At 45.8% G+C, this 22601-nt stretch overlaps 1 protein-coding gene across 1 annotated transcript in view; it reads right to left on the bottom strand.

Moving 5' to 3' along the window:
- Positions 1-22601, bottom strand: part of LOC139411379 (piezo-type mechanosensitive ion channel component 1-like) — an 80188-nt gene that overhangs the window by 17275 nt on the left and 40312 nt on the right. Inside the window, exons 3-29 of the mRNA XM_071157662.1 lie at positions 20774-20896; positions 19874-19916; positions 19434-19590; positions 13551-13761; positions 12718-12931; positions 11717-11891; positions 11527-11634; positions 11204-11380; positions 10738-10998; positions 10221-10326; positions 9744-9925; positions 9246-9394; positions 6644-6802; positions 6321-6427; positions 6001-6164; positions 5611-5787; positions 5074-5199; positions 4584-4784; positions 4262-4466; positions 3698-3802; positions 3351-3507; positions 2255-2498; positions 2026-2122; positions 1699-1864; positions 1479-1568; positions 1036-1115; positions 758-829 (exon numbers count right to left, since the gene is read on the bottom strand). Of these exons, the coding sequence (XP_071013763.1) occupies positions 758-829; positions 1036-1115; positions 1479-1568; positions 1699-1864; positions 2026-2122; positions 2255-2498; positions 3351-3507; positions 3698-3802; positions 4262-4466; positions 4584-4784; positions 5074-5199; positions 5611-5787; positions 6001-6164; positions 6321-6427; positions 6644-6802; positions 9246-9394; positions 9744-9925; positions 10221-10326; positions 10738-10998; positions 11204-11380; positions 11527-11634; positions 11717-11891; positions 12718-12931; positions 13551-13761; positions 19434-19590; positions 19874-19916; positions 20774-20896 (4056 nt within the window). The remainder of the gene's footprint in view (positions 1-757; positions 830-1035; positions 1116-1478; positions 1569-1698; positions 1865-2025; positions 2123-2254; positions 2499-3350; positions 3508-3697; positions 3803-4261; positions 4467-4583; positions 4785-5073; positions 5200-5610; positions 5788-6000; positions 6165-6320; positions 6428-6643; positions 6803-9245; positions 9395-9743; positions 9926-10220; positions 10327-10737; positions 10999-11203; positions 11381-11526; positions 11635-11716; positions 11892-12717; positions 12932-13550; positions 13762-19433; positions 19591-19873; positions 19917-20773; positions 20897-22601) is intronic.

Raw genomic sequence — 22601 nt, forward strand, 5'->3', positions numbered from 1 at the left:
AATGAAGTTCTGTCCGAGGAAGGAAATAATGAAAACAGATGTGGGGAAAGACAGGCCAAAAAGACCGGAAGATTACAATCCTTTACTGGACTGCACCTGCAATTCAAAAAGTATAGATAAATATGGGTACTAACCCAATGTATAAAATCTTGTCCATTATGAAGCACTATAAGTCTGCTAATAAACTGTTTGACAAACTCTGATTGGTTCGGTCCTAAGGAAAAATTTTCCAGATTTCTGACAGTGCATGTAAACAGTTAAGGCCGGCTCAGCCAACCATTTCCCCATTACTGACAGAAGACATCAGATGCAGCTCACCACAGGAGAAAAATACTCCTATTTCAATATCAAAGAGCCCAGACAGATCTAATTTCCGGACCTTCTGAGGCAGACAGATGGAAGGTCTTTTATTTGAGCGAAGGGCATCTTGGGACACAGCCCAACCTCGGGTAATGACGTGATTCTAACTGACTGGATGACCTCCTAGAAGAAGTCTCTCAGACACAATTCCATTACAGAGGATAGAGTGTGCACAGTCACATAAACAATATTATATACATGGATGCTAATAGACACATCTGGAACATGCACATACGGGCACACGACAAGCAGCTGCATGCACAAACACATCCACATCCACTGAAGCACTTGGTGTGAGATAAGTGTGGGGTCAGATACTGTAGAGATGGAGAAAGTCAGTCTGGCACTGACATATACACTGACAGAGGTCTATATAGTGGTGGGACATGGAGCAAACCTTTAGCATGGTCCAGCCAGGGCTCTTGCCACTTCTTGCCACGCTTGTGGCTTCTCTTTTCCCTCTGTGGCTCTGTGGGGTGAGATGAAGGGCCTCAGGCTTTACCAAACAGCAAATACAACCACCCTCAAACCATCATCCGTAGAGATGGGTTGTTGAATTACTTTGAATAAATGTATTAATGGTTAATAGGATGATTCATGACAGTGAGCGCACAAGTCCAAACCAAGGCTCATTTCATGCCTGCCGGATCAGTACAAAGTAATGAAGTTGAGTACCTGATGCCGGATCCGCCTTGGTGTCCGATTTCCGACGGCCCTCTTTACACTTCTCCTGTTTGGAGCGGATCCGTTCCATCCTGAGGGGAAGGGCAGACATATTCTGATGTCATTATGACTCATGCACTGACTACTTTACCCTCTCACTCTCATTCCTCTCTCAGTTTTTCTACATTAGTTGTATATGATTAAGCAGTCACATAATATGGCACTTGACCACACTAGAGTCTTGGTTTTGGACATGTGTTTTCCAGAGATCGTCCATCTGCTGTCACATTCATCAGACATATGCAGAGGGAGATTATTGGCCTTGCTAGTGGCCATTCTTGGCTATGGGCTAGTTATGAAATCTGGCTCTCTCATTAGCCTGTTTTAACTTGATACATGAGGAATGGCTCAATGTGCTGAGAACACGGAAAGCGGTCACTTCTATGGTTACTCACGATCTCTTGAGCTGCGAGAGGGACTTCTTCTCTACTTCCTGGTGGAAGCGCATGTTCTTCACAATGCTGGCCCTGAACAGCTCAAAGCCCCTGTCACAATCAAACATCAGGTCAACATAACCTTTCCATTCAGTACCATACAAAACTCTGTGGCAGTTGTAGGGGAATGTTGTGGCTTTTAGGGTGCCCTCCAGGGGGTGCTGTGGAGACCAGTGCTCACCGGGAGGCTTGGCGGGCAGAGGCCTGCAGGTCGGCTGTCACGTGCAGGAAGTAGCAGCTGAGGAACACTCTCCTCTGCAGCAGGAGGAAGAAGAAGCAGATACTGTCCCAGATGATGCCTGCCTCCTCTACAGGCAGAGTACACGCCTTATCGCTCACAGTCTTAGCTGTAGGATAAACACACACACACACACACACACACAAGCATACAAAGTCCGCTATGGTTATTCTATATTATCATTGTTTTCCTGCCAATTTGGAGGGTGACATGTGTGTTCACTCATAGAGATAAAAGAACTGTATCCATCTGTATGTGTTGAGTACTCACGGTCATAGTAACCCTTGACTGTGCAGACCAGACTGAAGAGTTGGATCACCCAGCAGAAACTTTTCTGCATCTCCAACACAAACACACAGGCCAAGATCTGGGGACAACACACACTCTCACTTAAAATGTATGCAAGCATAGCAGTTCACCTAACCAGGTTTATTACCACCCTGTATAGGCGTATGGCTGCAGTATGTGGTTGTCCACAGCGAGGTGCATAGCCACTCACAGACAGCATGTTCTTGGAGATGATTACGGCCACGTTGTAGATGATGAGGCAGTCCCACATGACCAGGCGCGTGCGGGAGGGCTTCCTGAGCAGCTTGGTGCCGAAGAGCAGGAAGAAGAAGCAGGCCAGCAGGTAGCCCAGGCCGAACACACTGATCCTGGTAGCCCCGGTCACAAACACCACCGACAAGACAAACCAGAACATGTGACGGAACACCAGCACCTTGCTCATGTCCAGGTAACACCTGGAGGAGAGGGGGATAGAGAGATGAGAGTTAATGTTGATACTGCAAACTGGTAGGTGTAGTTGAGGATGTATAATAATTAGTGCGGGAGGGCTTCCTGAGCAGCTTGGTGCCGAAGAGCAGGAAGAAAGAACTTCTTCAGCAGGCCAGCAGGTAGCCCAGGCCGAACACACTGATCCTGGTAGCCCCGGTCACAAACACCACCGACAAGACAAACCAGAACATGTGACGGAACACCAGCACCTTGCTCATGTCCAGGTAACACCTGGAGGAGAGGGGGATAGAGAGATGAGAGTTAATGTTGATACTGCAAACTGGTAGGTGTAGTTGAGGATGTATAATAATTAGTGCCCAGAGTTTTTCCTAGTCAGGTCGCATAGTTTTCACCTACCTCATCCCCATACTGTTTTTATTTATTTATTTTTATTTTTCTGCTCTTTTGCACACCAATATCTCTACCTGTACATAACCATCTGATCATTTATCACTCCAGTGTTAATCTGCATAATTGTAATTATTTGCCTACCTTCTCATGCCTTTTGCACACAATGTATATATAGACTCCCCTTTTTTCTACTGTGTTATTGACTTGTTAATTGTTTACTCCATGTGTAACTCTGTGTTGTCTGTTCACACTGCTATGCCTTATCTTGGCCAGGTCGCAGTTGCAAATGAGAACTTGTTCTCAACTAGCCTACCTGGTTAAATAAAGGTGAAATAAAAAAAAATAAAAATAAAAATAATAATTAGTGCCGCATAGTCCTCATAATAATGCCTGAAGGGTATGAAGAGGAGGAGTGTGGTTATAGCTGCTGTTAGGTCAGTTGTTCTCGGTGTCTGGTCATACAGTACCTGCAGTTGATGAAGTTGGGGGCAGGGTTGAAAGGTCGATCATCCATGGGGTTAGGGTCGTCTGTGTTCTCCCCAGCCAGAACCATCCACTCCTCCCTCTTCTCATCCTCAAACACCTTCCACTGCTGGGAGGCACACATCAGGAGGACAAAGTCCGCTGGAGGGACCAGATACAGACACAACCATCAGCATCAGACAGGAGGAACGCTACAGTAGAACATCATCAAATTAATAATGAACCATTTTTTATATTATGCATCTATGACCAGGATATTTTGAGGTCAAACACAGGTCGTAGCGTTAGCAGGTCACAATATCACTGAGGTCAGATGAGGAAAGAGACTGACCAATGAGGTTCTTGGAGTTGGGGATGGTGTAGAAGTCTGGGAGGTAGATCCATTTGATGAGTGCTGAGTTGATTATGACGGGGGTGTTCCATCGCCAGGGGTAGTCTATAGAGGGAGGGACATACACTGTCAGATACTGTAGGTACCAGGGGTAGTCTATAGAGGGAGGGACATACACTGTCAGATTCTGTAGGTACCAGGGGTAGTCTATAGAGGGAGGGACATACACTGTCAGGTACTGTAGTTACCTGGGGAAGTCTATAGAGGGAGGGACATACACTGTCAGGTACTGTAGGTACCAGGGGTAGTCTATAGAGGGAGGGACATACACTGTCAGGTACTGTAGGTACCAGGGGTAGTCTATAGAGGGAGGGACATACACTGTCAGGTACTGTAGGTACCAGGGGTATTCTATAGAGGAAGATACACTGTCAGGTACTGTAGGTACCAGGGGTAGTCTATAGAGGGGTGGACATCGGTGATGTTGAGAAGGTGATGTTCTTGTATAGCTACTAGGAAGCTGGCAACAATGGTGATACGTGGAGATTAATGGACCCCACTCACCTATACAGAGTGCAGGGGGAATGCCCACACACAGTATGTACTGGTAGATCATGAAGATGCTGAGGAACAAGCAGTACTTGGGCCAGATCTGAGCGATGGCCGCCCGGCGACGCCGTACCATGATGGCCACCAACCAACAGCTATGGATTATGACTAGGAAGTTCATCCGCTGGCCAATCACATTCACCATCATCAGAAAGCAGATCTTGGAATGACACATGGACAGAAAAAGACATGGAAAATATGAGAGGAACCCAAAAGCATAGAGAAATACACCAACATGCTTTTGAATAGTAACTCCAAACAGCAGCAAGAGGCCTACCTCCAGGCCAAACTTGTAGAAGCTGTAGTTGAGTAGGTACTTGATGCAGGCCAGCAGGCCCTGGTCCAGGGTGTCTCTGGTGGCCTGGGGGAAGATGGCTGGGATGAGGGGAGGGGACCTCTGCTGCTGCCTGTAGTGGTGGTCCTGGTGGCGGTTCACTGTGGCCTCAAACACCAGCAGCATCAGCACCAGCAGGTGGTTCTGAAAGGACACAAACACGGCAGCATGAGCTAGGTCCAGTCCACTTGTTATTTGACCTAGTACCAAAGTTGGGGTCAATTCCATTTAAATTCCAGTCAATTCAGAAGGTAAACAAAATTTGAATAAAAAAAAATGTCAGTGTTCTTCGTGAATTGACTGGAATTGAAATCGACCTCAACCCTGCCAAGTACAAATATATAAAAAAAATGTATCATGACGACGAACAAAGCTCAATGACATTACCTTATAATCACAGTCAAAAAACTGTCCCGAAGAGCATTGATCTCACCTTGCTATAGCCCAGCACGGTGGCATCCTTCCTGAAGCCAAACCAGTTGGCTGGGTCTACAGGCTCTCTGTACAGAGTGGAGTTCAGGACCTCAGCATCTTTCAGATTGGTTTCATTGGCCAAGGGCTATGATGGAAAGAAAGATAAATGGAGATGGAGCGAGAGAGAGAGAGAGAGAAAAGAAATAAATAAAGAGAGAAAGAAATGGAGAGAGGGAGGGAGCGAGTGTATATGAGACAGGAACTGCAGCCAAAACGTCTCGCTGCAAATCACAGAAAAATAAACAAAAGGCTGTTCTCCTCTAAACGGCCATAAAGCAGGGAGACTAAACACGTCAACAGAATTCACACATGAAACTGCCTGTAATTAGCACCAAGGTATTAGCTTCTCACCAGGGGTAAATACTAGCACAGCGTGCACTCAGCAGAACGCTGGCAGCAGGGGTGTGAGAATGCTATCAATATAAACAGAGAGCATAGCTCTGTACACTTTCATCTGTACTCCACAGATGAAAGTCTTTCCAGACTGGTGACTCACCACAGTGCAGTTGTTGGAGTACTCGACAGGGTCGACGATGCTGAGCTGGTAGAGCATCTTGCAGACAATGATGATGCAGACCCAGACGGTGGACAGACAGCAAGCCATGTGGCGGAAGCGGGTGTAGGGCATGGCAAACGCCCAGAGCACCACCAGAACCAGGTTCATCACAGACGGCTGAGACAGAGAGATATAGATGGTGAAAGAGAGAGAGAGACAAAGAACGAGAAAGAACGAGAAAGGAGAAAGAAAGCGACAAATAACGAGAAAGAAAGAGATAGAGAGAGAAGAGAGACAGACAAAGAGAGAGGCCGTTTAGAAAAAGTGGGCTTGGTTCCAAATTCACACGGTGCACAATAGACTAACAGATGACTGTTGTGGACTACTGACCTCTCCCAGAGCTACCCAGACCACGAAAAAGGCCACCATCTTGAGGATGTGCAGCTCCAGGACCCTCCAGATTAACACTTGGATCTGGGTCAGCGTGTCAGAGAACTTCCTGAACAGAACTATCAGCCTGTTCATCACCAAACCCCACTTACTGGGCATCATCTCTGTACAGCAGAGAGAAAGAGAGCGAGACATCATTATAGACATGCCACATATACACAAACTCTTGCCTTCTACTGTTTTTTTTTCTACAATTGTAAGCAGTCTTTGGGCCCTAGAAAAGCACTATACAAATCCAGCACAACAACATCAGTGCTCACCATCCTCCTCTGATTCGTCATCCCTCAGATCCGTCACCAGGTCATCCTCCTCAAACACAGCCCCATCATCACAGCGGCGGACCTCTGGTCTGTGCCTGTTCCTCTTCCTGTGGGATCAAAATAGTGTCATCATATAGGATATTGTTTCTGCAGAGGTGGACAACGGCTCTGTCCGGCAGTGACGTTAAATGAGATGGACGGCACACGGTTGAACTCTCATTTACTATGGACTTGATTACGTGGGCATTTGAGGAGCATATTATTTATTATCTTCTGTCTGGCAGTGAGTCATACAGTGTGTGAGGAGCCTGAGAGGAGTGTACCTGTGTATGGGCGTGACGTGGTCTAGGTCTGTGATCCTCATAAAGGGTTTGTGGAAGTAGTGCAGCTGCAGGATGCAGGCCAGGAGGAAGAAGCCTGGGATCAGGATGCTGGTGAACAACTCGGTCAGCTTAAAGGTCTCCAGGCCGATGTCAGCCAGCCTGCAGGGAGACAGATGAGCAGGACTCGCTTTAATTTCCAGAGGTTTCTACTATACTCATTGTGCACCTCAAACACAGATTGGAGTGACCAGGACAACATAGGAAATCTGGAAAAACTGGTGCGGAAATTGGTGCGGAAACTGATAATGATAATTAGGAATTCCTGATTAATCAGGAAAAACCACATCCATTAACCCAGATTGATGTTAATATTAGAGGTCGACCGATTAATCGGAATGGCCGATTAATTAGGGACGATTTCAAGTTTTCATAACAAAATAGGAAATCTGTATTTTTGGACGCCGATTTTGCAGAATTTTTTATTTGTTACATTTTTTAACACCTTTATTTAACAAGGCAAGTCAGTTAAGAACACATTCTTATTTTCAATGACGGCCTAGGAACGGTGGGTTAACTGCCTTGTTCAGGGGCAGAACGACAGATTTTTACCTTGTCAGCTCAGGGATTCAATCTTGCAACCTTACGGTTAACTAGTCCAACGCTCTAACCACCTGCCTCACGAGGAGCCTGCCTGTTACGCGAATGCAGTAAGAAGCCAAGGTAAGTTGCTAGGTAACATTAAACTTATGTTATAAAAAACAATCAATCAATCAATCATAATCAATAGTTATAACTACACATGGTTGATGATATTACTAGTTTATCTAGTGTGTCCTGCATATAATCGATGTAGTGCGCATTCGTGAAAAAGGACTGTCGTTGCTCCAATGTGTACCTAACCATAAACATCAATGCCTTTCTTAAAATCAATACACAGAAGTATATATTTTTAAACCTGTATATTTAGCTAAAAGAAATCCATGTTAGCAGGCAATGTTAACCAGGTGAAATTGTCACTTCTCTTGTGTTCATTGCACGCAGAGTCAGGGTATATGCAACAGTTTGGGCCGCCTGGCTCATTGCAAACTAATTTGCCAGAATTTTACGTAATTATGACATAACATTGAAGGTTGTGCAATGTAACAGCAATATTTAGACTTAGGGATGCCACCTGTTAGATAAAATATGGAACGGTTCCGTATTTCACTGAAAGAATAAACATTTTGTTTTCAAAATGATCGTTTCCGGATTCGACCATATTAATCACCTAAGGCTCGTATTTCTGTGTGTTATTATGTTATAATTAAGTCTATGATTTGATAGAGCAGTCTGACTGAGCGATGATAGGCACCAGCAGGCTCGTAAGCATTCATTCAAACAGCACTTTCGTGCGTTTGCCAGCAGCTGTTGATGACTTCATGCCTATCAACTCCCAAGATTAGGCTGGTGTAACCGATGTGAAATGGCTAGCTAGTTAGCGGGGAGCGCGCTAATAGCGTTTCAAACGTCACTCGCTCTGAGACTTGGAGTAGTTGTTCCCCTTGCTCTGCATGGGTAACGCTGCTTCGAGGGTGGCTGTTGTCGATGTGTTCCTGGTTCGAGCCCAGGTAGTGGCGAGGAGTGGGATGGAAGCTATACTGTTACACTGGCAATACTAAAGTGCCTATAAGAACATCCAATAGTCAAAGGTATATGAAATACAAATCGTATAGAGAGAAATAGTCCGTTAATTCCTATAATAACTACAACCTAAAACTTCTTACCTGGGAATATTGAAGACTCATGTTAAAAGGAACCACCAGCTTTCATATGTTCTCATGTTCTGAGCAAGGAACTTAAACGTTAGCTTTCTTACATGGCACATATTGCACTTTTACTTTCTTCTCCAACACTTTGTTTTTGCATTATAATCAAATTGAACATGTTTCAGGCTAAATTGTCACACCCTGGCCTTAGTTATCTTTGTTTTCTTTATTATTTTGGTTAGGTCAGGGTGTGACATGGTGGATTTATGTGTTTTGTCTGGTCTAGGGGTTTTGTATGTTTATGGGGCTGTTTTCCTTTCTAGGTAGTTTTGTATGTCTATGGTTGCCTAGATTGGTTCTCAATTAGAGGCAGCTGTCTGTCGTTGTCTCTGATTGGGAACCATATTTAGGCAGCCATGTTCTTTGGGTGTTTTGTGGGTGGTCGTCTTCTGTCTTTGTGTCTATGCACCAGATAGGACTGTTTCGGTTTTGTTTTGTATTTTGTAGTGTTCACGTTTATCGTATATATTAAAGATGTTGAACACTAACCACGCTGCATTTTGGTCCTCCTCTCCTTCAGCGGAAGAAAGCCGTTACATAAATTGATTTTATTGATGTATTATATTAAGTTAAAATAAGTGTTCATTCAGTATTGTTGGAATTGTCATTATTACAAATAAATAAATAAAATCGGCATCGGCTTTTTTTGGTCCTCCAATAATCGATATCGGCGTTGAAAAATCATAGTCGGTCGACCTCTAGTTAATAGAGACCACTTCATCATCAAACATAATGACAAACCTAATAAGAAAGTGTGTATTAGTCTTGACCACACAGTGAGGTGGGGGGGAACGTACTGCTCTTCAGTGAAGCCGGTGAAGTTCTTCCAGTAGGCAGGGAAGTCCTCAAACTGGAAGGTATAGATGGTGATAAGGACCAGCATGGTGTAGGCCACCACCAGCCACCAGAAAACCTTGAGCAGCCTCCTCCACAGAGAGTAGTACACCTGACGATATTAGTTACAGTAACAGTTACAGTCACAACAACAACATTCATTCACAGGTCAAATAGAGGTAAGGGAGTTGCGACCAGGGGCAATTTGCCACAAGAAAACCAGTTTGTTGTGAGCTGCACTGTGGGCTGACCCTGTGGGCTGACCCTGTGGGCTGACCCTGTGTCACTCTCATGTCTGTTTGTGTGTGGAGGGTTGAGAGCAGAAGCAGAGAACACACGTGCGAAGTAGCAGTTGGACCAATAAAGTAGTATTGTAATATGGAAACAAGGAGTTGATGATGGGGGTCATAGTTTAAAAGGACTTCAGAGTGTGACCCCCTGGACTGATGGTGTCTACCTACCTGGTAGAGACAGAGGCAAAGCAGGAAGAGCAGCATGTAGATGATCTTGTAGCCCACCAGCTTGCCAGCGAAGCTGACCATGATGAACATGCCTCCACACACGTAGATCCAGTACTTGGCATAGCAGCTCATCACCAGTCTGCCCACAACCTTCAGAACCGACTCGTTCTGCCCGCTCCCCTCTGTGGACGCAAAGGGAGAAGGAGCACCTTGTTACTATCCAAACTGAAGACACAGCCATACTGCACGGCGCACGCGATTCGCAGTCAGTGTGAAAATTGACAAGCTCACTACTGTAAAGGTGGCTCTGGATGAGAGAATTAGCTAAATGACTAAAATGTCAAATGTAGATAGTGGGAGAGAATGTGACTGGACCATACTAAAGCACACACACCTGGGAACTTCAGAACTTTGGTGAAGTACTTTATTGTGTAGAGAGAGAGAGAGAGAGAGTGAATCAGAAGTGTACCCTCTCACCTCCAGTGGTGACCTCCTGTAGCGGGGCAGACCTGCCCTTCTTCCTGCTGAAGTTGTCCTTCACTGACTGGCGTAGGAGCAGCCAGAACGTCAGCGTGTACAGCAGCTGACAGGATCAACAAAACAGACCGAGGGAGAGAGGAGCGGAGGAGAGAGATGAGACACCATCGAAGTACAGTGTTGACACTGTTTGGGAGATTGACTGCAGGACCGCACTTTTAAGTGGTTCTAAACCTTTTAAGAAAGTGCAGGAGCATATACTGTTAAATAGCCTATTCAGCATATGGGACAGGCATGTTTTAGACATAAAATATTTGTTGAGTGGTTGAACTTTTCAGGTACGCACTAAATGGTACCTTGTGGACATGTTTACTACAGCTCTTCAGTATTCAGAATACAGACTACTGCACTATCAATTTCCTGTAGACACTTAACAGACTGCATTCATTGACATTTCCCAGAGTCTCTGTCCCACTACAGAACCTGTCCCCTCCACCTCTACCCCCTCTCTCCTCACCATGGCCCCCAGGCGGAGGCAGGGGTACTGGGCTCGGTCCAGACCCAGCTGCCTAAGGCTCATGGTGCCCACGGTGCGGGGCAGCTCCGGCTGCAGGTCCATGGCCCAGACGTACTGGAGGAAGCAGAGGGCCAGGCCGTAGAGCAGGATGAAGGGAGAGCACAGCGTGGCGAAGTGGCGTCTCGCACGTAGCATCCAGATCAGACACGCCCACAGCAGCAGCACGAAAGTCAGCCAGCTGTGGTAGGTGATGCTCCACACCTGTAGAGGGGCATCATGGGAGATGGAGTTCAGGTAAGACATGACATACTATCACTGAGAACTGCTGTCACAGAACTAAGGCTTGGTTCCAATATCCAATGCATTCTTAGTGGTATTCTAGTGTGGATATTGGAATATAGCCTAATATACCCATAGGGCTCATAGAGAGAACATATTTAGAATGCGAATTAGATTTCAGAGTTACCATCATGGCGATGAGAGCACACACGTAGCTCTGCTGCATGACCACTCTACCCAGCAGCTGCAGAGGGTGGTCCCCGTGCTGTCCATCAGGGGCACTACTGAGCCCTGGGCCCAAGTCCTGATGACTGGAGCTATTGGTGACGTGATCTCCTGTGTGCTCTATAGACAGAAGTGTGTTCTGGAACACATACACAACACACCTTTAAAACAACAACACCACACAGTCAGAAAATGGAGAACAGCAGTGCATTGGACTGCATGGGGCAGGGCAGGGCAGGGCAGGGCAGGGCAGGGCAGGGGTGTTATCAGGTATCTCAGGCCCACCTCAGTGTCGTCCTGGCTGGGTTGTCTCTGAGCGGACCAGGGCTTCAGTTCCACATCCTCTCCTCCTCCAGCCTCTGTTCCTTTGACAAGCTGGGCACCCTCCTCATCCTGTCATATAAGCAAGTACTGATTCAGAAAGCAGCACAGACAGACAGGTGTGTATGATGCCTTTGAATGCTGATGTCGGTACCTTGTCAGCCGATCCATGGTGGCTGCTGATCTTCAGGACCGTCGCCACGGTGATGGACAGGAGAAGCAGGATCCCGGGGTTGACATACACCGGCCAATCATGCTCCGTGTTAAGGATGAGGTCATAGGAGGCGGAGCAGTTGCCAGGTTTGATGATATCCTTGAGGCCAAACAGTCTGGGGGTTGAGAAGAGGTGAGAGGGAATGTAACAAAAGCTTGTATATGGAGTTAAGTTTAGGAAACATGGCTTCTCTGTGAAACGTCATCAGATGACGTCAACTTCATCGCACAGTTTAGCCCTGTGTTCACCCTGTCATGACCTATTGAGTATAGTTTCAAGGCAGAGGAAATGTCAGGTTAGATTTGTGGGCTGGAACCGACTTCTAATGTTGATGGCTGAGTGTGGCTAAGAGCCAGAGGTAGAGGTGAAGATAAAGAAGGAAAGATAGAAAAGATCACATGTGTTTCCACCTGGGAAGCCTTGATAACAGCAGTACATATCTCTCCCTCTCTCTCTCAAGCATCCTGTGCCAAAACCCTGAGGCACCGAGATGGAATGCTACAGGACGGGTTCATCACCCCCCCCCCAGCTTTCACAATCTCACTCCACTCCTCCCCTCTCATTTCCCTCCATTCCTCTTCTTCCCCCTCCTTCCCTCCATTGATACTGAGAACTATGAAACACTGAGAACTGTCTCAGTTCCACTCATCAGCTGTTAGCTAAGAGTGCAGTCTGTAACCGTCTCAACAAGATCACAACCCCAAAAATATTTGTTTAAGTTTATCAGAACCTTGTGCGCCAAGGAGTCATTGTGTACAAATCACTTCAGAATCAATATGTTTGAATCACAATCTTGAGCTAGTGTGCCAACCAGGAGCATCGCTATGGCTGCTGCCAGTCCCTGTGAGAAGTAAAGCTGGGTAGCTACTAGAGACATGAAATACAATGACTAAAACAGAATAGAATGACTTATTTGGGTAGAGGTGGGGTGGGGCACTGACCTGGCCCACAGGCTGGCAGGGGGGAAGATGCCCTGGGCAATGGGGCACTGGTACAGGTAGAGACACACCAGGTGGCCCGCTGTGAAAAAGCCCACCATCACACACAGCACATTGAAGCCTAGGTGGCTGATGGGAAAGTGGCAGGCCCACCATGTGCACACGCCGATGAAAAGCAGGAAGTAGATTGCAGAGAAGGCCGAGGGTAAGGTGATGCCTGGGGAACAGAGATACAGGCGAGGGACTTCATCAACACAATACAACAATACTGCACGTCGTCTCTCAAATACAACAAACCCTACATGGACATCTTAAAGCGGTTCCCCCATACTTCAATGCAGGGATGGGTAACTGGCGGCCCCCCTTTTGAAGGCCCTTGGTTCAATTTCCCACCAAAATGACATTTTTTGGCTCAACTTACTGTTGCCAGGCAGAATACTAGAATACAAAAGGTGCCATTTAGAAATTTGGTTGTGCATCAACAGATGTTCTCCTGTTACGTCAGTCACTGTTAGTAACTCAATTGGCCCATGTCAGGAAACATGTTTTAGATTGGTAGGTTAGTCTAGTGGCCAGCTATCTAAACTTGTAGTAATCGAGGTGGAATTAGAGTTTGGATGGGGGGGGGCACTGACGTTGTTAGTCTCACTCAGATATCATTAAAAACTACAAACATTTCTCTCCACCCTATGTCAAAATGTGTAGAATTGCAGGAAACTATCTGAAAACTGTTAATTTTCTTCTGCTAATTAATTTCCTTTTATAATTAAGCAGTAATACAGGGATTATTCTATTGATTCCATTTCACTCTACACTCTCCTCCCTCTAGTTCTCACCAGCCAGAGCCAGCAGGGTGATGGCCAGGATCCGGCCCAGGTCCCTCAGGACCTTCTGGGCTGTGACTCGGAGCCGGGCCGCCAGCTGCTTGGCACGAGTTGCTGCAGAAACCACGTCATCCCCAGGTTCACTGGGCGACGAAATGCCTTCCTCATCTCCCTCCTCTTCCTCCTCCTCTTCACCCTCCTTTGTCTCTGACCCATCCTCTGTCTGGAAAGAACCAAAGCATGAGGCAAATGTAAACCGATATTCATAAATGAAATTCATAATGTTTTGTTATTGAACTTTTAAGCAGGGAGTCCCATTGAGACAGCAGCAACTGCACAATAAAACGGAAGAGAACAAATACTTCAATAAAGTGTAACGTCAACAGAGCGGTAAAATCTCAGATCCAACGCCATCTGTATCCCCGTTATCAAGAGCACTTAACTTCCATGACAAGAACCGGGCACAAAGCATAACCATCAGACATACGTGATACTATTCTTGTCATCTACAGTTACGTACATACAGTAGGTCAACATTGTAAAAGGTCAAACTGACATGGCACATCACACACTCATAGAGATCACTTTCTGACTGCGGCATTATGTTCAAAAGGGGAAACTCCCTGACAAACACATCGTTTAAGGTTCTAGATAGCGCATTTTTTTCCCTCCTACGGGTGTACTATCTGCAACTTTCCATTACCAAAAATGCATTATCTTAAGCATCAGCAACATTATTCTCGATGACGGAATACAGTACATAAGAGGCAGAGTGTGTGGCGTGTGTGTCTGTGTGTGTGGGAGTCCAACTACCTCGAGTCCCTGTCGTCTTCTGTTTAACCTAGAGCGTTCGGGTTAGTCTGTGTGCTGCTGACTGCTCAGTGGTAGAACTATCAAAAGACAGACACAAGGAAAGTAGGCCCCTCCCTCCCCCCTCTACCTCATGTTTAATTAATACAGCTTTTCCTATCTCTTCCTATGACCAGAAGTATCTCTCTAGACAGATGCTTGCCTCTCACTAACTTTTCAATTCTTTCAGACGCTTCTCTCTCCTTCTAGCGAGGTCTTATGATTGTCTGGGAGAAGTATTGCTAGGAGGCAGAAAGATCAAGCACCCAGAACATTCCTTCATCTAGGGTTCCTCCCAAGAGATCATCATCAACATCACTCTCCTGCCGCCGGCACTCCCATACCTCTCTCTCCATCTCCCTAATACACCCTCTCCATCTGTTATACATTCCTGCTCTTTCCCTCACACTCCCTCCCTCCCCATTTCCCTCCATCACGTCCCCTCTCTTCTCCGGACTGTCCAGTGGCTCCTCTGCAGTCTATGCTGCTGCTCTGATGACTGCCTGGCCTTCATGACTCCAGCCTCCTCTCAGTGTGACCTGTTCCAGGGGAGTCGTTGACACCCCCAGCGTGTGAAGTCAACCGTTGACCATAGGAGTCTCATTACTGAGGAATCCCCGCTTTGGGTGGGCTAAGAGGGATGGCATTCCTCACACACACCCTGTCAAATACACCAAACCTGTCACCCGCACAACATCCCTCCCACACACCCTGTCACATACACCAAACCTGTCACCCGTACAACATCCCTCCCACACACCCTGTCACATACACCAAACCTGTCACCCGCACAACATCCCTCCCACACACCCTGTCACATACACCAAACCTGTCACCCGTACAACATCCCTCCCACACACCCTGTCACATACACCAAACCTGTCATCCGTACAACATCCCTCACACACACCCTGTAAAAAATACACCAAACCTGTCACCCGTACAAAATCCCTCCCACACACCCTGTCACATACACCAAACCTGTCACCCGTACAACATCCCTCCCACACACCAAACCTGTCACCCGCACAACATCCCTCCCACACACCCTGTCACATACACCAAACCTGTCACCCGTACAACATCCCTCCCACACACCCTGGATGAACAGGGGGGACCGGGTCAAGGGTTAGCCACGTGCACAACCTAATGTGATTCGGTTTCTGGACCTGCACATGGAGTATGCTTGGGGTTTTCAAGAAGACTAATCCTTGAAAGAAGAAGACTCTACAAAATAAGACAGGAACATTTTTGTTACTGACAAACCACTGCTGGCTCCCTTGTCCTCCCTTAGATGTAGTTCTGAGTGAAACCATGTGAGCCAGCGAGAAAGTGAATGCAGTGTGATGAGAGGGTGGGGTGAGGTATACTGTATGTGTTAAAGGATGTGCCCAAACTGCCCATTTCACAAACACAGTCTCCCGTTTCCCCAGCTGAAAACCACCAGGTTCCACAGCCAGTCCCCTGAGTCCCGGCCACATCAAAGACCATTGTCTCAGCCTCTCTGGCTGGAGGCAGCCGCTCATTCCCAAACACAGGAACAGCCGCAGAACGTTACGGTCGGAACGAGATGTTCTCACAACATCACAGAGATGTTGTGAGAATGTTGTTTTTGATGTGTGTGCAGGTCTGAGAGTGGGAGTGTGGGAGAGTAGAGAGCTGCTCAATTGCTGTTGAGTGTACTGTACAGTCAGGCAGAACTAGTGGGCGGTCTGTCTGAACAACGTATTGTCTGAGCAGAGCAGAGGGGCAACCCCTGGCACCCAGTCAACACATGGCAATCAATTGTCAGAGTGCTCCCTCAATCAGTACAGCACTTCTGAAGCAAAGAACACAGTATGCAGGAACATTCTAACTGATATACAGATTTAACAGAGAAAGCAGATTTCTCCTAATGAAGAACAAAACTTTCGAGAAATTGTTGATTTTTTTGTTTTTTGCCAATAGTAGCTATGTAATAGGCTCTTGTCAGAGAGTGGACAAGAGGCTCAACAGCAGTTTGGTTGTGTTTGTTCATTGATCGAGTCATGTTCCTTTTATCCTTTTCTGACACAGATCAGGGCAGGCTGTGTTTGTTTGGGTGGTTGCCCTGACTACGACAGGAGTAGAAAGCTGTTGCTCAAGGCAACAGAAAGAAAGAAATTAGGGAGAGAAAAAAAATGAGATTGAAAGTACAACGTAGTCTGGAGAGTGAAGAGAAGTCGAGACTGTCGGCGACAAAAAATCTTCCACTAATAGACTGGCTGGTGAAACCTCAGTGTCTGTTTGTGTGTGTGTCTGTGTGTGTGTCTGTGTGTGTGTGTGTGTGTGTGTGCGTGTGTGTGTATGAGAGGCCCATGGGTAGGAGGCAGCATTACGTCTGGGCAGGCAGGCTGAGGATGGACTAGCCTGCCACACTGCAAAGCAGAGCGGGAAACCAACTCAGCTGGTGGAACAATAGCTACCACTGTCACCAGCACCAGGCCTGAGGGAACCTTCCCATTACCTCACTGTGTCTCTCTCTCTGCCCCAGTAACACCACAACAAACACCAACACACCAGAGAGCAGTAACACTAAACTACTGTAGCATACCACAACAGCATTTCATCACAAGATACAGTTCCATAGAGAATAATGCTGCCCTCCAGTACCTGTATGTCCTCTTGCTCATAGGCTGACAGTAGGTGAATCTGTTCTTATCAGCAGTGATTGCACAACAGTGCCTTCAGCAGTATCTGGCTGCATCAAAAGGAAGATGGGCTTTCACAGAAGCATTCGGTTGTGCGTCTTTGTGAGCTTAAATTATGTGAATATTCTGAATGCGATGTCCTACTCTGCAATTTTGGAACATGTACAACATAACTATTTAAATGTAAGAAATGGTTGTGTACAAAACATGAAGTTAATATGAACCGTGTGGAAGGGCTTGAGGCAAGCGAGTGGGTGAGGCAGACATGGCCAGCCCAGCTCAGATTTTCATTCTAACACCTCAGCCATAACCCTCCTCTTTAATCAGAGACAAGACATTGGGTGCCATAACCAACCACTTCCATTTCCTGAGTGGTGGAAGCCAGGGACACTGCTTATTATTTGTGACTCACTGATTCGCAGGGCAAGACCATTACTATATATGGCTTGGAGTATTACCATAGAAGCAATGCCGGAAGGTGCCGGAACACAAAGTGAGCGCGAGAGAGGTGTGACCTGGGGGGTTCTGAGCTACCGGAACTCATGAAGAAAATCCCACTTTATAATAAAGCATTGCATGCATATCGTTGCATTTGCGTAGTGGCATAGCGCAGTAGAGTAGAGGCACTTACAGAAGTTGCACACATGGGGAACATGTATAGTAGCCTAGGGTCCAAATGTTTGTGGGACTTTTATAAACGCATTTCATACGTCATGTTACATGACTAGAGACTTTGTCAGAATCTTTTTTTATACTGCACAAATGATCGAAATGGCAGGCTACTTTGACACTGACAAACTGAGATCAATGAAAGCGACATTGTCTTGAATCCATCAATAGCCCAGGCCTTGTTGTGTGGAGACACATATTGAGGAGGAAGTCATAGTCCTAAACATGCTTTCCAGTTTCACTGACTCACCCAATGACGCGCAGCTCACTCATAGGCGATGGCTGATGCACTCGTGCCAAAAGCCTCTCTCTCTCTTTTGTAAAACAATATTTGGAAATGGCTCCTTTTCAGCAGGAGCCATTTGCTTTCCAACCTGTATTTTCCCTGGATTGTATTTGAAATACTGTATTTTCCCTGGATTATATTTGAAATACTGTATTTTCCCTGGATTATATTTGAAATACTGTATTTTCCCTGGATTGTATTTGAAATACTGTATTTTCCCTGGATTATATTTGAAATACTGTATTTTCCCTGGATTGTATTTGAAATACTGTATTTTCCCTGGATTATATTTGAAATACTGTATTTTCCCTGGATTGTATTTGAAATACTGTATTTTCCCTGGATTGTATTTGAAATACTGTATTTTCCCTGGATTGTATTTGAAATACTGTATTTTCCCTGGATTGTATTTGAAATACTGTATTTTCCCTGGATTGTATTTGAAATACTGTATTTTCCCTGGATTGTATTTGAAATACTGTATTTTCCCTGGATTGTATTTGACATACTGTATTTTCCCTGGATTGTATTTGAAATACTGTATTTTCCCTGGATTGTATTTAAAATACTGTATTTTCCCTGGATTGTATTTGAAATACTGTATTTTCCCTGGATTGTATTTGAAATACTGTATTTTCCCTGGATTGTATTTGAAATACTGTATTTTCCCTGGATTATATTTGAAATACTGTATTTTCCCTGGATTGTATTTGAAATACTGTATTTTCCCTGGATTGTATTTGAAATACTGTATTTTCCCTGGATTGTATTTGAAATACTGTATTTTCCCTGGATTGTATTTAAAATACTGTATTTTCCCTGGATTGTATTTGAAATACTGTATTTTCCCTGGATTGTATTTGAAATACTGTATTTTCCCTGGATTGTATTTGAAATACTGTATTTCGAAAGGCCTGTTTTGTCTACATGTACGTGCTGGTTTACCACTGCCAGACTAGCCGCGTGTTCCTGGAAATTCCTTGTTATGCTATTGGACTACAATGCACAGCTAGCCTATTAAAAAAAAAAAAGATCCTCTGTGACTAAATTATAGGCTTTCTCATTGCTAAATTATAGGCCTTCTCATTGTGTAGTAGGCTATTCTGAATGATTGAATTTATTTCTGAACAGACAGCAGTAATTCTATAACTTCGGCAAAATGTATTTCAATTCATCAGGGATGTTGCAGTTCCTTCAGAACCCTTGGCGAGGCTATGATTCTACAAAGGAAATACACGATGAAGTGCAACGCTGGAGAGATAACAGTGTTCCTGTTCAGGCAGGAACACTGCATGTAAGTGTTTCTGGGGTATTTTACCTAGCATTTGCATGAGAAATGTGTGTGAGCGCACATGTCCCACATATTAATAGCAGCATAGCGGTGAGGCCCAGTCTCTGTCTATAGAGTAGATAACCACTCACCCCCTGTGTGGAGTCGGAGGCTACCGGCAGGAAAGTGACGTCATCTCTCCTCTTGACCAGCCGGTTACACACCACCAGGGTAACCAGAGAGATCACAAACACCCCCAGGTCAGGGGTCAGCAGACGCACCACACTCCACGGGTCATCCAGGGGCAGCCTAGAAGACAGAGCCACATGCAGGGGTCAAAGACCTAACAAGGAACTACACTGTGTACATTCTCACACACTTACACAAAGACAGTAAAGAGGGTACATAAATGATAACATGTACCACTAGCAGTGAGTCATAAGGTCAAAGAACAAACATAAATAACAAAAAGAGACATAAGAGTGAACATTGGTTGAATTCTGCAGATAATAGTAAATGATCTCCACACACAGTTCAGGGAGGAATGATCCTCAGTGACAAGATACACAGTTTCCAAACATTCCTCACATACCTGGATACACCGACATGCCTCGATAGTGTGTCCCACAAACTACCTGTAAAGACAGAGAGTGTTAGGACTACCAGCTCTCCCCAGGCCACTCTTGCTCTGACATGGAGTGTCGTTTAGGGGCGGGACATGTCATACAAGGCAAAAACGGTAGAGAACAACTACAACATAGCGTCCAGCTGCAGCTACCATAGATGTTCCCATGAGCCCCCAGTAACTCTGGGAGTAAGTCCCCGTGTCGGTATTTTAACGGGTTTGTGAGGAACCCAGGCATGGACAGACTGAAGCTGGAGTCAGCATGGTGGACTAACTCACATGGTCCAGAGAAGCAAATAATATGACATCAAAGAACACTGCTTTAGCTATTAAAGCTCCTTAAGGAGATATTTATATGGCCTGGCCAAAATAAGTGCAGACCACAAAACAAAATCCACATTTTCTACAGACGGACGGTTGCAAGCATGGAGCATTCACTGATCGTCATTAGCCACCAGCGTGGAATACTGAGCAGTAGACTGAGCGCCAAGACAGCTGGACTTAACGTGTCAAAATAAAATTGGGGAGGGAGAAGCAATGATTTCATGGAGTTTCTTTAGTCTAAGTCAGGGGTGTCAAACTCATTCCAAGGAGGGCCTAGTGTCTGCTGGTTTTTCCTTTCTATTAAGACCTAGACAACCAGGTGAGGAGAGCTCCTTACTAATCAGTGACCTTAATTGATCAATCAAAGTTCAAGGGAGGAGCGAAAACCCGCAGACACTCGGCGGGATGAGTTTGACACGAGGTCTAAGTGATTGATTGAACCTAAACAAGCCCCTTATGTATGGCACGGGCCATTGTTTAGACATGCAGACTGAAAACGTGGCAATGGAACGGCCTGTGTCAAAGACGTCTATATTCACTCACAGTTGTTTCCCAGCGCATGGTCCAGGTCAGGGATAGTGTACAGGCAGATCTGGAAGGAGACATGGGCTAGCAGGAAGAGGAGACTGGTGCAGAACAGAGCCTTGATGAAACGTCCAGTATGTCCTGGAGAAAAGAGAGAGATGGAGTTAGAGGAGAGGAATGGGGGGGGGGGGGGGGGCAATGTAGAATATGAAAAGGGAGGATAATCAGTTCCTCCCATCTCTCAGGTAAAATAGGTTCAGGAAATAGCAGGGTGCACAGTACTAACCGAGCATGAACAGGACAGCGGGTCATTATAGAGGGTGTGGGTTGAAGTGTTTTCCAAGGACCTGTCCTGATCTGCCTCAACATCATCTCACCTTCAAAATTAAGCTTCATTTTCCACCAGTCAGAACACATACTGAGGCCATGGAGGCACTAGTAATCACAGCAGTACATTTAGAGTCTAAGCAGGAATCGCTTGTAACAGTTAATTGCCCGTTTTTAAACAAAATGGGAACAAGCCTGTGGATGGCATGGAGCTACTGACCGTGCCGAACTGTGCTGCTGACCATAAAATGGCCCCCTGCCCGCTCTAGCCCTGAAGCCCCGCCTCCTCGCCACATGTTTGTGTGAGGCAGCTTTGATTGGTCTCCCCATAAAGCTGTCAGCTCCCATCGGTGGTGTGAAACGGGCCACAGTAAAGACACAGGCACAAACTCCCAGTGTAGTGAACGAACGCTGCAGGTCCCTGTGGAATCATGGGGGATTTTCCTTTACAGGCGTTGACTGGCTCAAGAAAATTAGCAGCTACAACAAGTCAGTGTTAAGGGACGAGCTTAGGGCTTTGATTGTGTTTTATAGGGCTGTTTTTCTCTGTGGCCTGCAGGGTGAAGGGCAGTTTAACGGCTCAGTGCTGCTCTACCACCCCCTCAATTACAGCAGACAGGAGGCTAGGTACTGCATTTACAGGCTTAACCCTGATCCCAGATTTAGGTTGATTCCACGAACACCAATTTACATTTATGACTAATACTAGACCTGAAGATGAAATAATATTCAACGTTGCATTGCGAGCTAGAGGTAGTACACCAGCGCAGTGAGAGAGTATTATTCATGGACCTGCTTTCTGAGCATCATCCTTTTAAATAATTTCATGCACAGTGAACATTTGATTTCGCGTGCACCCCTCAGTGACGCAATGTGAACTTTGTGAAAAGGCTAAGACTGTCCCCGCCCTCCTTTCCAATTGTGCAGGATCAAGATCCATCACAGACACTCTCTGTGTTGGACATGTTTATCTTTTCATGTATGAGATGGAAAATCGATATAAAAAATGTAAAAAAGATACGTGACAGGGCTGATAAATGTCAGACACACAGCCTGCCTACCGTAACAACCACCTCAATCCCCCGGCTCTCTACCCCTGCTACTGGAAAATCATGATGTCATTGTTATTACATGGATAGTCTCTTTAATACTCAACTCCAAATTCTGTAACTGCCTTGCTACTCTTCAGCATGTGTCCTGTGTCACAGTATAGTTGAAGGCTAGAGCTAGGGTGACATGACCTCGAAAAACATATCAAAAAGATATGCACGCCTAGACCCACTTACCTGTATTTACACGGTCATTGCACACCACTAAGTAATCTGCACCGTAATCAAAGTTTTGGGATCGTTTCCTCTTCCAAGAGATAAAGTAGGAATGGAATGTGGAGGTGCATTCCAGTGTCTTAATACGAGACCAGAGGGAGACAGCTCCTCATAGGGAACCAGAGCGTGGGATGTAGTCTTCTTCCCAGAGCAGGTTTCATATGAGGTCTCTCCTCAGAGACCAATGTGGAAAT

This window comes from Oncorhynchus clarkii, chromosome 6, assembly GCF_045791955.1.
Source record: "Oncorhynchus clarkii lewisi isolate Uvic-CL-2024 chromosome 6, UVic_Ocla_1.0, whole genome shotgun sequence".
NCBI classification, from domain to species: Eukaryota; Metazoa; Chordata; class Actinopteri; order Salmoniformes; family Salmonidae; genus Oncorhynchus; species Oncorhynchus clarkii.